The sequence below is a fragment of the Globicephala melas genome, chromosome 19 (genome assembly GCF_963455315.2).
Source record: "Globicephala melas chromosome 19, mGloMel1.2, whole genome shotgun sequence".
NCBI classification, from domain to species: Eukaryota; Metazoa; Chordata; class Mammalia; order Artiodactyla; family Delphinidae; genus Globicephala; species Globicephala melas.
The window spans coordinates 55,969,523-55,985,325 of record NC_083332.1 but is presented as its reverse complement, the minus strand read 5'-3'; the positions used below and the strand labels follow the sequence as shown (position 1 = coordinate 55,985,325).

The window sequence follows — 15,803 nt, the reverse complement described above, 5'->3', positions numbered from 1 at the left end:
TTAGCTGTTACACGCAGCTTCTGGGGCTCGGCATTCCTCAGAGGCCAAACTGTGTGCCTCTTGGCTCCAATGTTGTAAAACAATCCAGTGGCCACTTTTCAAACAAGTTTTAGGGGGCATCTCTTTGGGCTCAAAGCAGGTCTCCCCGGACTGACAGAGTTAGAAAACGTTCCTAGAAGAAAGCCCAAGGCAGACCATCCTCCCAATGATGAGAGAGTAAATTCTCTCGGGACAAGGAGTCTCTGACTTGGGGTCCCTGTTGGAAAGTGGGGTGGCACTCCCTGAAATGATACAGAACATGTCACATGCATGTACTGCAGCAGCCGTGCTATTATTTCTGCTGCAATTCCTTTCTTGGTGGACCCACCTCTCCCCTCCCATGAGGTCCTGGTAGGGCTATCAGAGTACACAGCTGCCACTGTAAAGGTGGGCGTGTAACCCAGGACAGGGCATCCCCTGCGGTGAATCGGACAATAGCACGGCCAATCAGAATCTTCCATGAGATTTTATAGAAAGATACTGAAAGGAAAATGCGTTCTCACGTTTTTTAAGCATTACAAGCTCCAAGAATGTAGTTTGAGGCTGCCAGAAGTCCATCTTTCCCACCCCATGGAGAGCCTCTGCCTGGTAATGAACCAGCACACAGAAGCAAAGCCAGGAGATAGAGAGAGACTGAATATTAATGATAGCATTTGACTCCTGGGTCCAGCTATGCCTGAAGTCCTCTCTTAGACTTCCACTTACTTTAATACACTTACAGCATCCAATTCTCTTTTTGCTTCAGGTCATTTGAATAATGTTTGCATCATATCCAACCAACAGTCTTGATCAATACACACAAAATGCACCCTTTTCCAAGGAGATGGCTCATATTTCCATCAGAGGCTCAAAAGACTGAGATCAATGAGAAGTAAGAAACCTCCTCACTCGAAGTACGTGCTTTCTACAGCCTTTTAAAGCCTGTGCCTGTGTGCCTCAGTTTCCTCATCTGTAAAATGGAGATCAGAAAACCTATTTTTTGGCTTTGTTAAGAGCAATAAAAACACAACACGGAAAGCTCCTAGATGGTGGCAGGTGTGCAGCAGGAGCTCCATCCGCACGCACTCCTCCGTCTCCCACAGTAAGCCCCAATTTACACCTTTCTTGTACTTGGAGGAAAAAAACATCCTAAGTGAAACAACCTTTCCTCTTAATAGTTGGCTGTCTCCCTCCAAGGGATAAGAGGAGGGCAAGTGAGTGGGGATACGGAGCAGAAACTGCTTGTTCATGTTTATTTATCCTACCTGCAGTAGGACAGTTCCCCCAGGAATTGTAAGCTGTAAACAGTACTTCGGGGCATTCTCCCAGGACAGCAGCTGAACATCTTCTATGGCGCTGTAGGAGACTGAGTTTTCCATGTACCCAGTTGGCTGCAACAAAAAAAGAAAAAGCGAAGACATACATTGGTTACAAGATCAGGCACGATATCTGCACTGGAAAACATTCTCACTCTAGCAACAAGCAGACCGAGCTGGTACAGTCACTTGGCAACTCTGGGGACCAAAGGACTCCATCTTTCCTAGCTGGCAGCATCCAGCTGGAGGGGAGGGGGGCCATGGTGGACACCCGCCCATGTGTTGGGACGTGCAGAGTTGGGACCAGACTGGGGGCCCTTTGAGGGCAAGGCCTGTGCAGTGTTCCTCTGGGCTTCTGCGGGGCCCAGCACAGCCGGAGCCTGGACCCCTCCATCCCTCACCATGTCCAAGGCACCACCCTCTCCTGCCCAGAAAGTAGTCACAGCCCACCCACCCCCACTGGACTCCTTGCCTCATCTCCCCCTACAGATATGCGTCCTCCACTCGGCACTCGGGGCCGTGTTCCAAGTCGGCAAACTCGATCCCTCTGCCCCCCTGCTCAGCAGCCTTCAGTGGCTCCCAGTGGCCCAACCACATATGCCACACTCCCATCCACCACCGACGGGGCCCTGCAGGAATGGTCTCGCACCCTCCTCCGGCCCCACCCCCTTCGTCTCTCTCCCTTTCCGAGCCCCCACACACAGACACAGGCCTGCTGACAGCACGGCAAACTCAGGCTGCTCTTTGGTCCCCAAAAGGCTGTGGTCCCCCCGACCCACCCCTGGCAACTCCTCTTCTCCTCTCCAGACCCCATAACCCACCTGGTCACATCCCTCCCTGTGCCCTACGTGCTTACCATGCCCGCTTTGTTGGTTTTTTTTTTTTTTTTTTTTTTGGATGTGGACTATTTTTAAAGTCTTTATTGAATTTGTTACAATATTGCTTCGGTTTTATGTTTTGGTTTTCTGGCCGCGAGGCGAGGCAAGTGGGATCTTAGCTCCCCGATCGAGGATCGAACCCAAGCCCCCTGCAGTGGAAGCACGGAGCCTTAACCACTGGACCACCAGGGAAGTCTCGACCATACCCGTTTTAATTACTGTGGACCTATGTGTTATCTGTTTGCTGTCTGCCTCCTTAGCCAGGCTGCAGCTCCGTGAGGTCAGGCCAGTGTGTGTCTTGGTCCCTGCTCTCTCTCCCCAGTGCCTGGTACGTGGCAAGGGCTCCATCATTTGTGCTGAAAGGGAGAATGATAAGGGCTATCATCGGTCAATGCTGGGGTAAGGGTGGGGCAAGAGAAATTCACAGCCACTCACGGCTGAGTGAGTTCCGCTGTCACGGGGAGAAGGCGCTAGGCACCAGGGGGATGCGCTGGCCACCGGGAACCAGCAGTGTCCTTGTCACTCTGGCCCCAGGAAGCCAGACTTCAGCAGAATCAGAGGTGAGTGCAACACAGCTGAGAAGAGTAACAGCTAACATCTCCTACGCTCTGACAAAGGCCGAGCACTCCCCAAGCACATGGCAAGTGCTATCTCCTTTAATCCTCACAAGAGCCATCCCCACTGCACAGATGAGGAAGCTGACACTCAGCAGGTCATGTGACTTGCCCAAAGTCACCCAGCCGGGAAGGGGCGTGGCCAAGCTTGAACTCAGCTGCTGACTCAGGGATCTCTGCCCGGACCACTAAGCTGTGATACAAGCGATTTAAAATCGGTGGCCCAACAAGTGAATTTTACCCCGAGGATTGAGGACCTCCACGAGGTGTTTTATTTTCAATTTCTGTCTGCCAAAGCTGAGGTACGGTGGTCGTGGCGGCGGAGGAGAAAAGGCTGAGGGCTTAGGCTGCCTCAAATCTCCCTGGTACGATCAGTTACCACGCTCAGGAAGTAAGAGTAACTTGACCCATCGATTTGTTCATTCATTCATTCACTCGTTCATTCATCTGACAGATATTTATTGAGCACCGGTTACGTTCCAGGCCCCGTGCTGGCTGCTGGGGATACAGCAGTGAACAAGACAGAAGCGCAGCGGGGCTAAGAGACAGCAAACAGACAAAATACCCAAATAAGTAAACGACTGGAGAGTGGCCAAGTGCGGCACCAAAAATCAAGATAGGGTGTGGTGACGGGTGGCAGAGAGCTGGAGCGCCGCGGAAAGACGGAGGGGAAGCGCGTCGCGGGCCCATGGCCTGTGCAAAGGCCCAGGGGTGGGAACAAGCTGGGAGTGCTCAGGGAGGAGCAAAGGCCAAAGGGAGGGAGGGCGGGTAAGAACGGTCTTGAAGAGATGGGCAGGCCATCCCTGGAGGGACTGGAAGGCCCAGTGGGATTCCGGGGATTGTTGCCCATGGGGTGGGCGTAGCATCACTGGGACTGCTGCATGGAGACAGTTGGCGGAAGCAGGGAACCCGCATGGGTCCAGATGAGCCATGAGGCTGCTGACACCCAGGCAGGGCGGGGATGAGGCAGCCAAGTCCATCTAGCCCTTCTCACCAGTGCATGGGCCACCCCTCGGCACCAACCCAGGCAGCCTCTGTGTCCAACCAAGATGGCTTATCAGTGTATCCCAAAGGCAGACACGTGGGCTCCCCTTGGCCCTTCTGCCCTGTTCCACATCCCCTGCGCTGGCACGGTCTCAGTATTCTGCAGTACATGACTCAGCCTCAACAGCACGTCTTGTCCTGAGAATACCAGCGGCACCAGGGGCCCGGCGGATGGGTGACTACGCTTGCGCTTCTTGCTGACTGTCTCCCCTGCTGGTGTGTCAGCACCACGAGGGCGAGGATTTTTACCTGCTCCGTTTCTTGTGCCTAATCCGCGCCTGACATTTAGGAGGTGACTGGTATTTCCTTAACAAATGAAGGAATATTTTCCTAAATAAAAAAATGTCCATCCATGTTATTACTTACAATCACACGCATAACATACTTGGGAAGAGGCTTTGGTTACTAGTTTCAAATATTAAATTAAAAATAAATTAATAAATTTTAAAAACTCTCCTTTGGGAAGCAATGGCACCTGGGTGCCCGGATGTGCTGAAGAGCTCTCCTTGGTGGCCCACGGCCATCTCTCTCCCTTTTCTAGGTCTGGCTGGGTCCCAAACCCCAGGCCACTGACCCCTTGATGCACAGAGAAGCCAGAGAACACGTACTAGGACGCAGCCACTAGGGCATCTAGAAAATCTCTGGATCACACCAAACGACAGACATACAGAAACCCATTCCCAAAATCCCACAACGGTATAGAGCGTGACCACAATGGGGTGGATTTGATTATCCAAACTGAGCAAATGGCCAGCCTCGTTCCTTTAGAATTGCACCTTGGGCACATGAGCAGAAAGCCTGGAGGCTTCTATTTCCCACCACAGTCTCCTGGAGACGAAGACACAGCAAGGCCCTGTGCCGCCCAGTGCCCACCAAGCCCGTGGGAACACTTTCCAGATGACCACGGCATGTGGGATGTAACATGATGGAGGGCCAGCTAACCACCTGTGCTGGCCTTTTTCTTGACCCCGCTGTAGCTGTCTCAAGGTGGCCTTGACTAAAAGTTTCAGCACGGGCATTTTGGGGAAACGGGTATAAATAAATACATACTGTTTTTGAAAAGCAGATGCATTGCTGTTTGAAGCAGTATTGGCTAAAAGCAAAATTTGGAGAATCAATGAGACCTGTGTTTGAGCCACTTACTGTGTGTCTTTACGTAAGTTACTGCACCTCTCTGAGCCCATTTCCTCCAATGGTAAAATGAGAATTTAAGAGAGTATTAGGAGCCTTAAAGGGAATCCAATTTGTTAAGGGCTTAGCACAGCATCTGGAATATACTGAAAAACTCAATAATATGAACAATTGTGAGAAACACTAATGTTTCTTATTCTGGGATCTTCCTCCTCTAAAGCCATAATTCTAGTCTAACCATGAGAAAAACAGCAGACAAACCCCAGTTGAGGGACAGTCCTCAAAATACCTGACCTGTACTCATCAGAAACAAGGAAAGTCTGAGCATCTGTCCCCGCCAAGTCTACGGAGACATGATGACTAAATGTACTGTGAGCCCATGTGAGATCCTGGGACAGAAAAAGGACATTAGGGAAAAACTAAGGAAATCAAATATAGTGTGGACTTCAATAAGAGCATATCAATACGGGTTCATTCGCTGTGACAAATGTCTCATGCTATTGTAAGATATTAACCATTGGGGAAAGGGGATGTGGGGTATATGGGAACTCTCTGTACTGTCTTTGCAACTTTTCTTTGCATTTCAAACTGTTCTGACATAAAATGCTTATTAAGAAAAATTAACTGCTGCTGCTACTCCTATTGTTGATCCTATTATCATCATCATGGACAGAGCCTGGAGGGGGTGCCCCCGTGGCTTGCAAGGGTAACGGGGCAGATCGGGATTGGAAGCCCCCCCCACCTCCCACGCTGCTCTTTGGATGCAGGTGTGAGCTAATGCTGACCAAGGACCTCCTTCATCCTGGGTACTTTCACACTGTTGGGATGATTTTACAGATAACTGATAATTCCCTGGTAATCTGAACATGACGATCAGAGCTACATCGGAGGAGATTCCTGCATGGGTTAAAGGCTGAGTTAGATAAAAAGGAAAAATTAAATTCTCTACTTGAGGGAAGCTAGGAAATCCAGCTTTAAGAGGTGCATTTAAGAGAACATTAAGCGGATTAAAAGTTATTTCTACATGTACAAGCAGTGCAAGAGGTACTGTATGATTCCGTTTGTATGACATCCTGGAATTAGCAAGAACTACAGGGGCTGAAATCAGACCAGCGGTTGCCAGCAGATGGGGGAGGGGACTGGTTACCAAGGGGCCTGGGGGAGGGGCGTGGAGGATCTTTTTGGGGTGATGGAAATATTCTGTCCCGACTGTGGTGGTGGTTACTTGACTGTGCACATTTGTCAAAATCCACAGATCTGCACACTAAAAGGGTGAATCTTACTGAATGTAAATTACAACTCAAACCTAAGAAAGGCAATGCGTGAATGTTCAAGATGAGTTGGAAGACGATAAATAGAATGAAATCTTTCAGATAAAATCATTATCAAGGCCTCTCATGAGCGCTTTGGTATACTGCCTTCCTGATTTTTTTTTTTTTTTTGCGGTGCGCGGGCCTTTCACTGCTGTGGCCTCTCCCGTTGCGGAGCACAGGCTCCGGACGCGCAGGCTCAGTGGCCATGGCTCACAGGCCCAGCCGCTCCGCGGCATGTGGGATCCTCCCGGACCGGGGCACGAACTCGTGTCCCCTGCATGGGCAGGCAGACTCTCAACCACTGCGCCACCAGGGAAGTCCCTGATTATTTTTTATACGTAATTTTTTTTTTACAGGTACACATAATTCTGTAACTCGCCTTTTTTCACATGTTACAGCATATGCCCATTCCATATTCTGAACCCATTCTGAACATGCCCATCCCATCTTCAGAACAACCATTTTAGTGCCTATTAAGTATTTGACCCCCGTTTGTCTCATCACCACTCCCACCCCCTCCCCTAGACACTGCGGTGGTTTCACTTTATGCTACTATAAACAACTCCACAATGAACATCCTTGTGAAACATGTTTTTCTACCCCATGTTTAGGATTATTTCCTTAGGCCGGATTCCCAGAAATGGAATTACTGGGACAAAGGGTAAGAGCATATTTTATGTTGTTGCCAAATTGCTCTCATTAAAGAGAAATTAAAGAGATCTGGGGAGTCCTGGCTAAGCCTGGGGGGCTTTACCCTGGGCCACCAGCTTGGCTGGGCCCTGCTGGACGCTACTCTGACCCGCGTGAGTTCTGAGCAACCTCCTGCTCGATGAGGGCCTGCAATGTAACTGCACGGCATGGGTGCTGGTGTCTCAGAAGTTTGCAAGCAGGGTCTTTTTGCAAGGGGGAATCCTTCTGCGGGGGGGGGGGTTCCTTCTGCAGGGGGGGTTCCTTCTGCAGGGGGGGGGGGTCCCTCTGCAGAAGGGTCCTTCTGCAAGCCAGGTCCTGGCTCTTGCTTTCCCATGGGAGTCGGGGAACAGGTCGGGGATGCCTTTGCCCTTTTGCTCTCAGGGACTGATGAGGGGCCAGGGTGGGCCCTGGTGTTGCCAGACAGGGAAGAGAACATTGCCTCCCTGCTTCTGTTTCTGAGAGGAGCTTTTTCCCTGTCCACACAACACCTGGATCTGGACTAGAGGCAGCAGGGCTTGAAGGGAACTCATCAGGGCCCCCAGTGACCCCCAAAGGCCTTCAGGGTTGATGTTCCAAACTCTGTACCTTCTCCACTTTCCCATGTGGCAGAGTTGGCAGGGAGTGGGGTGACCAAAGGCCCCCTGAAAACAGCCCCTGACCTCAGCCCCTAATGCTGGCAGGATGCCACCAGGCTTCACCTCCCCCTGCCTTTCTGGGGAGCCAGCTCCCTCCCGCCCAGACATGCCTGCTTGTTTCCATGGGGATTTCTCTAAAAGCGAGTATGAATCATGAGTCTGAAGGCCCCCAAGAGGAGGCTCTGGGCTGATTCAAGACACAAGTCGGGAAAGCTCCGGGCACTGTTCCTGGGGAGGGGGAAGAGGAGGGGGAGGGGATGAGGGGAAGGGGAGGGGAGGATGGGGAGGATGGGGAGGAGGGGGAGGAGGGGAGGGGGAGGGGAGGAGGGGAAGGGGAGGAGGGGGAGGGGGAGGAGGGGAAGGGGAGGAGGGGGAGGGGGAGGAGGGGAAGGGGAGGGGGAGGAGGGGGAGGGGGAGGAGGGGGAGGGGAGGGGGAGGGCGGAGGGGGAGGAGGGGGAGGAGGGGAACTCTTGCCCGGCCGGGGGGCCAGGCTGGGAACAGCAGGCTGTCTGGGGGGTGGCCGCCCAGGCAGGCGGGCCACGTTGGGGCCTGGGGACGATCTCTTCTCTCCGTGTGTGGACGTCGCCTGAGTCATGCAGGGGACCCACACCGCACAGCCTGACTCTATATGGTACCACCCTTCCGCCACGAGGAAGGATTTGCCCCCAGCCCCACACACAAACCCCTGCCTCAAAGGAGAGAGATCAAATCAGAGGGCAGGGGAGCCCCCTCCAGCCCTGCCTTGGATGGCCAACAACAACAGCGGCAGTAATAATAATGGTGACGCCATTACCTCTTGGATCAGGGGAGTGGGCTTCAGTCCTCATCTCCCCCTGCTGCTCTTTTAAAGACTGTGGTAAAATTCATACGACATAAAATTAAACACTAACCATTTTAAAATGTACGATTCAGTGGCATTCAGCGCATTCACGGTGCTGTACAACCTCCAGCGGAGTTTAGCGCTGAGACACTTGCATCGTCCCAAAGGAAAGCCTGCACCCACTAAGCAGTCGCTCTCTGCCCCCCACCCTCCGTCCATGGCGACCACTGGTCTGCTGTCTGTCTCTGTGGATTTGCCTGTTCTGGCCATTTCACATCAGTGGAACCATACAGTATGTGTTGCTTTCTACTTGGCTCCTTTCACCTAAATGTTTTTGAGGTTCACCCACATTGTAGCATGTATCACCACGCTGTTCCTTTTTTATGGCTGAATAATATTCCATTGAACTGAGAGGCCACATTTGGTTTACCCACTCGTCAGCCGATGGGCATTTGGGTTGTTTCCGTCTTGGTTTTTGTGAACAGCCTGTTGGATATTTTCTTCAGTGACACGGCAGGACACACGCTCTGCAAACACCACCCACATGACTCCCCCCACTGCCTACACACACACACACGTAGAAAGGCACGGGTGTCCCTGGGTAACATTTATCAAGCCGTTACCATGTGGCCAGCACCATGCTGAAGGCTTTATATGCTATATTATCTCATTTAACTGTACAACAACACTGGGGTCAGGGGGCTGTATTTATCTCTATTTATCCACACGCTACAGAAGAAGCAATGGAAGCACAAATCGGCGATGACATGTCACTAGTCCCTGCTTTTAAGAGACAGACCATGGATTCAATCTCACATCCCCCCAGATGGTGACCTCCATCTCTATGCTCTGCCCAACTCCTCCGGCCAGATCCAGACTCCAGCGTGTGTACCTGAACACACGGTATGCAGAAGGGAACCAGCACGGCGCGGGGCTCAGAATCTCCCTTCCCGCTGCCACCCACCCAGCCCCTACAGCCGCCATCGGCTCAACTCGGCCTTGAGGGCAGACACACACACACTCTCACTTGGGAAAGGCATGTCAAAATAGTTTGATGTTCTTTTTAATCCCACAAAGAGAAAGTTGTATAGCAAAAGCAAAGCAGCAGGTTAACAATTTGGACCAGTTTGGACCCCAGTCCCGGAGCAAAGCTCCTCGAATGCCTCTCACACTCCCTCTCCCCTTGTTTCCATAAACCAAAGATACTGAGCATAACTTAGCCTTTTGCTGTCCCGGAGCTACTGTTATTACTACCACCCACCATCCACTGGTGAGTGGTGCTACAGCCCAGCAAAGCTCTTGGTGCCACGAAGCGGGTAGAGAGCTGCCTGCTGCTACATCTACTGGCCTCAGAGTGTGAGAGAGCGTGTCTGACCTGAATAGTCTCCAATCACTCTCTTGATGCCAAACGGCGACTTCCTATCGTCCCCACACCCGACCCTCAAAAGGTTTCTGCTCTACTGTTGTTGGCTGTGAAACCAGACAGCCAAGCCTGTTACAATTACATGTAAAGTAAAAGTAACTGGGCTTTGAGCAGGAAAATTGCTTACGAGAAAAAAACATCTTTCTTACGTTTTAGGGTGTTTTGTTTGATCTTCTTTCCTTGGTGGTGATTATTCTAAGTTCTTCATAAATAACCCTGGATCGGCACTGCCCAACAGAACCGTCTAGGATAATGGAAATGTGCTGTAACAGCGCTGTCCATCGCACGAAACACCCGTGGGCTCCTGAGAACCTGACAGGTGGCCAGTGCAACAGTCACCTCGGGACCGAATTCACATAGCCACTCAACACGTGGAACCCGTTCCGTGTGCAACCTAATGCCAGGGCTGGGCACGTGGCAGTGAAGAGAAGGGACATGGCCCTACAGTCAGGGAGGAAACAGATGACCCAGGAAAACCAGGGGGATCAGATGACCGGGAATCTGTGTCGTTGGGCACGGCACTTTTCATCTGTGCCCCTGGGCATCTCTGTCAGCCGAGCAACTGATCAAGGATGTCTGGAACGGAGCCTGGATGGAGGGACAGGCCCAGCAGAGCATCCCTCCCCTACCCCAGTGTGTCAGGACCTCTCAGGCCGGGAGCACCCCTGCTGGCTCCCCTCACCCACCCACCTCCATCAGCCCCCTAGAAGCCACAGCCCTCCCGGGAGGCAGGTATGACCACCACCCTTGTGACAGACCAGAAATGGAGGTTCTGAGCAGGTGCGAGCCTGGCCCAGCCATACACAGCAACTCGGGACAGACCAGAAGAGAACCGAGGCCGTCACACTTCACGCCCCAACCTTTGTCTCCAACAGGCGGGTGAGTTAAAAATGGGGGCGAGGTAATCCTGTCACAGTGAGAGACCATCACACCATCCTCCAGCAGAACTGGTGACCCCGCAATTCCCCCTGGGTGGGAGAGGACTGGAAAGGGGCAGGAGGGAGCTGAAGGAGGCCTGGTACCGTCCTAGGTCTTGCCTCCGGGTGGGAGCGACACAGCATGTTCACTCTGTTAAAATGCATCAGGCAGGACACGGCATGGGCACTTTTCTGGGTGTGTGTGTGCGTGCTCTACTTCAATCAAAAGATTTTTTAAAAACCGGAAGTTCTAGAGTTGAATCCAGGTTCCACCACTTGCGGCTGTGTGGCCTTAGGCAACTCAGCCTCTCTGAGACTCCAATTTCGCCCTTGTAAAAGCGAGGTAGTATGCATACCCACTTTTTTTTTTTTAAGACAATAACAGGTGTTGGAGAAGACGTAGAGAAACTGGAACCCTCATACAATGCTGGTGGGAATGTGAAAGGGGGCTGCCACGTGCGAAAGCAGTCTGGCAGTTCTTCAGAAAGTTCAGCAGTTTCCATACGACCCATGTGGGGAATTTCATGGTATGTGAATTAAATCACAATAAAAAAAAGTAGCAGCATTCAGATCGTAAGGGTGTTTGTGGTAACCAATTAGGTATGTACAGCTCCGCACCTCCTAGGAGCTGGATATAGGCAACTCTTCTCACGGTCACCCCGAGACGGCGCTGCACAGGGGTGGCCCGAGAGAGACGGCCCGGAATGGGCTGGGGGCAGGGCAGCCGCGAGGTGAGGGCACCGTGTCTTTGAGTTCCACTCCCCGCATGCGGCCCGGGCGCTAGGAGGGAGCTCCTTACACCCAGGCGATCACGTTCAAGCCTCAACAGAAGGAAAAGGGGGCTTTAACACAAGAGCCCTCCAAGGCCCTCCCTCATCACAGATCACTCCAGAAAGATGGATCAGAGAGGAGGGCTCTGGCTCGGAGTGGCCTGGTGCACAGGAGGTGATCAACCAGCTCCGGATGACAGATGACAAGCAGGCCCCATCCGTTGTGGACAGTCTGGGGTCAGGCCCCCATATGGCATCCCAGGAGCTCTGGGCCGCATAGCACCGCCTGTTCCAGGCTCACCCCCCTCGCCTTGTCCCATCTCAAGCACCCCTCCCCCGACAGCCCAGGCCTCTTTGGGGGGCCAGGAGGGGTCGCCTAGGGGGCCGTGGGATCTTCCACACAGAAGGAAGAGCCACTAGCCCCCCTTCCCTGCTGAGCAGACCTCGGCAGGGCAGCGCCGGAGGCTGGACCGTGAGAGCGGGGCTGGAGTCCGGGGCCAGCCAAGGCTGTTCTCTATGGACTGCGCTCCGTGCAGATGGTCAGGAGGCCCACTGGGCTCATTAACCATGAGTCCAGCCACGGCAGCTACCCGCTTGTATGGCCAAATGGCTCAGGAAGTTTAACATTAGAGCGAAGGGCCGGTATGTCCACGTTCAGACCCTTCCCACTCCAGCCTCCAGGGCGGGCACGGGAAGACAAATGGAAATCCAGACCCCCAGGGCGCCGCGCCACCCTGGGGCGTCTGTGCCACCCGGTGCCTTTGCCACTGGAGCGGTTGATCAAGGCTCTTGAGGGCTGGACACAAAGCCAGCATACTTCCAACCACCGGGTCGGCAAACATCTTCAAGGATCAGCTAAGGAGGTCACAGGCACCATCTCACTGATTCTTCGCAAGGACCCTGGGAAACGGGTGCCGCTAGGACCCCCCCAGGCGGTAGAGGGAGGCTGGGGGCAGCACAGCTGGTCAGGAGAAAGGCCACACTGTTGACTCAGAGGCCAGGTCTGGTCCACTGGGCCACGCCCCTTGTCTGTTCTCTGAGACAACGGCCCTGGAGTGACGAGATGACCAGGACTGGCGGGAGTGGGCCTCTTGACTGGGGCAGAGGTGGGGGGGGCCGGGTCACAGAGGTGCACAAAGGTAACGGCCACACGAGGTGATAAGCACTACGGTTGCAGACAAGGTACAAAGGGCAAGTGGGGGGAGGAATGCTCTGGAACATTGGGGAAGGCTTCCCAGCAGAGGGAAGGGAGGGTACAGAAGCCTGCGGTGTGTGGGACCCTGATCTCGGAACAGGGAGGTGTTACCCGAGGCTGGGGTACCAGCCTCCCAGGAAGGCCTGAGACAGGACCCAGACCAGGGCACAGCCCTTGACTGCCCAACCTATTTCTTGGATATCCTCTCTCTCTCTCTTTCCTCCTATCTTTTAAAAACTTACGGTACACCATATAAACAGTAAAGTGCAAAAATGCACGAATATTTGGCTGCATTTATTTTTGCATAAGCACAGCCCCGTGTCACCCCTACCTGGGTCAAGACATGGACCGTCTGCAACACCCCAGGAGGCAGGCTCCCTTGCGTCCCCCATCTAGATCCGCTGTTCTAGATCTACCACTGGAGATTGGTCCTCGGACTTCCTACAGGAGGAAGCACACGGTAGACACACTGGAGTCTGGCTTCTTTCGCTCGGCGTCACGTCTGTGAGATGCGTGTGTCCGTAGCTTATTCACCTTTTCTTTTCCCCCCTTCGGCTTTGTTGGGTTCTTGTTGCTTGCGCGCGGGTTTTCTCTAGTTGCGGCGAGCGGGGGCTTCTCTTGTTGCGGAGCACGGGCTTCAGTAGTTGCGGTGCGTGGGCTCAGTAGTTGTGGCTCACGGGCTCTAGAGCACAGGCTCAGTAGCTGTGGTGCACAGATCGAACCCGTGGCCCCTGCATTGGCAGGCAGATTCTCAACCACTGTGCCACCAGGGAAGTCCCTTACTGGTCTTTCAAATCGCAAGGCAGCGTTCCTTTCTATGTGCCACCGCTGTCTGTGGACCTTTAGTTATTTCCAGTTTGGGGCTACTGTGTAGAAAGCTGCTGTGAACGTTTCTGTACTTATTGGTAGGGTGCAGGGGATGGCAAATGCACTCCTCTGGGTAAATACCCAGGAGTGGGATTCCTGGGCCACAGGATAAACTGCTTTTATTTAAGTCCAAGAAAACCTGTTTGTGGGGAATTCCAGGGAAGTTTGATATAACGCAAGCTTCTCTGTAGGGCCTGCTCTTCTCAGGTACCCACGCCTTTGGGAGAACAGGATTCCTGAGTCTGGGGGACGGAACTGGGTGGTGATGGAGCTAAATTTTCTCAAAAGGTGGAGCGTGCCTTTCGCACGGGCCTCTGAGAAACGCAGGAGAGGCAGCACCCTTCTCAAAACTGCACTCAGAGCTGCAGAGGACGTTGCGGCAACTTAGAAACTTTTTCTTTGTGGCTCATGTGGCAGAAAGGGACGTCTCTGTTCCCTTCGTGTTCGGTCTCCTTGCTGTGCTCGGCACAGATGCTGTTGCAGATGGAAAGGGCATGTCTGCTCAAGATTAGAGCTCCGAGCTAAAGGCTGGGAACAGCAACTGTTATTTTTTGGTCAACATTAGCGTTAATTTAACTCCAAGATAACAGGCCACTGTCACACAGGCCTTTATCCACTTGGTGTTTTTGATGTAAGGATGCCAGTGGGGACCAGAGGGCACACTGTCAGGTCTTCACAAACATATGCTAGTTGATGGTATAACTCAGGGGCCTCTTGACAGCCTGGAAACAGGGCCACCTGCCTCTAGGCTCTCCTAGGCTGGGGCACCCCTCAACCGCAGGACCTTCCTGTGCACTGTCGTCAGCTGTTTGTGTGCTGTGAGCTCCTGAGGACAGGCACCCTGCCACCTTAGCCTGCTTCCAGAGTAACTGTCTTGGTCAAGGACCATCTATGTGCCTATGCGGGTCAACTGCTCACAGATGTCTTCCCCTTGACTCCTCAGAGGGACTCACGAGATGGATGTCACTATGGTCCCATTTTACAGCTGAGAAAACCGAGGCCCAGAAAAGAGAAATAACTTGCTCTAAGCCATACTGCCAGTTATCGATGAAGCCAGGACTGGCACTCTAGCCCTTTGATCTAAACCAGGGGTGGGTAAACGTTTTCCGTCAAGGGCCAGATAGTAAATTCTTTAGGTTTTGTGAGTCACATGGTCTCTGTCCTAACAATTCAACAGTGCCCGTTGTGGCGTGAAAGCAGCCACAGACAATAGACAAATGACTGTGGCTGCGTTCCAATAAAACTTTATTTACAAAGACAGGCGGAGGCAGAGGCAGTTTTGACCTGGGGGCTATAGCTTGCCAATCTCTGACTTAAACCACTCAAGAGGAGTAAAAATACGTGATCGATAGATGGATGGGAGCAAATGAGTGGAATGTTCTCTCTCCTTGCTTTCTTTCTAGGGTGACATTAGCACAGAGCATCAAAAGATGTTTCAGCGGGTAAGGAGGTGAGTGGATCAATTTGCTATTTATTGCGTCCACCAGGGCTGGGTCCTGCTGAGACTTCCTGAGGTTGGCTCCAGCCATGTCCCCTCTACCGACTGGCCTTAGCTCTAACCCTAACTTCTGTGCATGCACCAGACAAGCTCTGCAGAAATTTCCCAGACGACAAACTTGAGGAAACCCCCACCCCGGTCCCATCTCGAAATGAGAACAAACGACCCAGAAGCCAGGGCACGTGGGTGTTCTCTCCTAGCGCCACCCACGTCCACTGGGGACGTAGGCTGCTGAGATGAGCCGGGAAGTGAGCTAGCAGGACCCAGGTGCTGCTACCCTCATCTTATTTTTGTTCCCAAAACAATGGGAACAAGTCAGCATGAGTGAAGAACCTGACAGTGTAAAGAACCTGACAGTGTAAAGAAAGCTGGGGACAGTGCCTTCCGTCAAAGCAGCCTTCTAGAAAATACCAGGAGAAGGGAGGGTGGGAGGAAAAGAACAAGAATGATGTTTTGGTCCAACATGCAAAAGGAAACAGGCTCAGAGAGGTGCAGTAACTCCCCAGGGTCACCCAGCTGGGAGTGGCAGAACTGAGCCAGGACCGCCGGACTCTCTGAGACAGAGCTGCCTCTTGTGAGTTCCACCCAGAGCTGGACCTCGGTGCGTGAGGATTGCTGGTGGTAAGCGACGCGAGTTTCGGAATGATAGCTCACCTTGCCCTATGGTCCAGGGT

At 52.8% G+C, this 15,803-nt stretch overlaps 1 protein-coding gene across 2 annotated transcripts in view; it reads right to left on the bottom strand.

Annotated features, from left to right (window-relative positions):
* The window catches only part of CMIP (c-Maf inducing protein), a 237,898-nt gene that overhangs the window by 89,292 nt on the left and 132,803 nt on the right, over positions 1 to 15,803 (bottom strand). For both annotated transcript variants that reach the window (XM_060288883.2, XM_030863243.3), the window contains exon 2: positions 1,284 to 1,409. In XM_060288883.2, coding sequence (XP_060144866.1) covers positions 1,284 to 1,397 — 114 coding nt within the window. In that variant the 5' untranslated portion in view covers positions 1,398 to 1,409. The remainder of the gene's footprint in view (positions 1 to 1,283; positions 1,410 to 15,803) is intronic.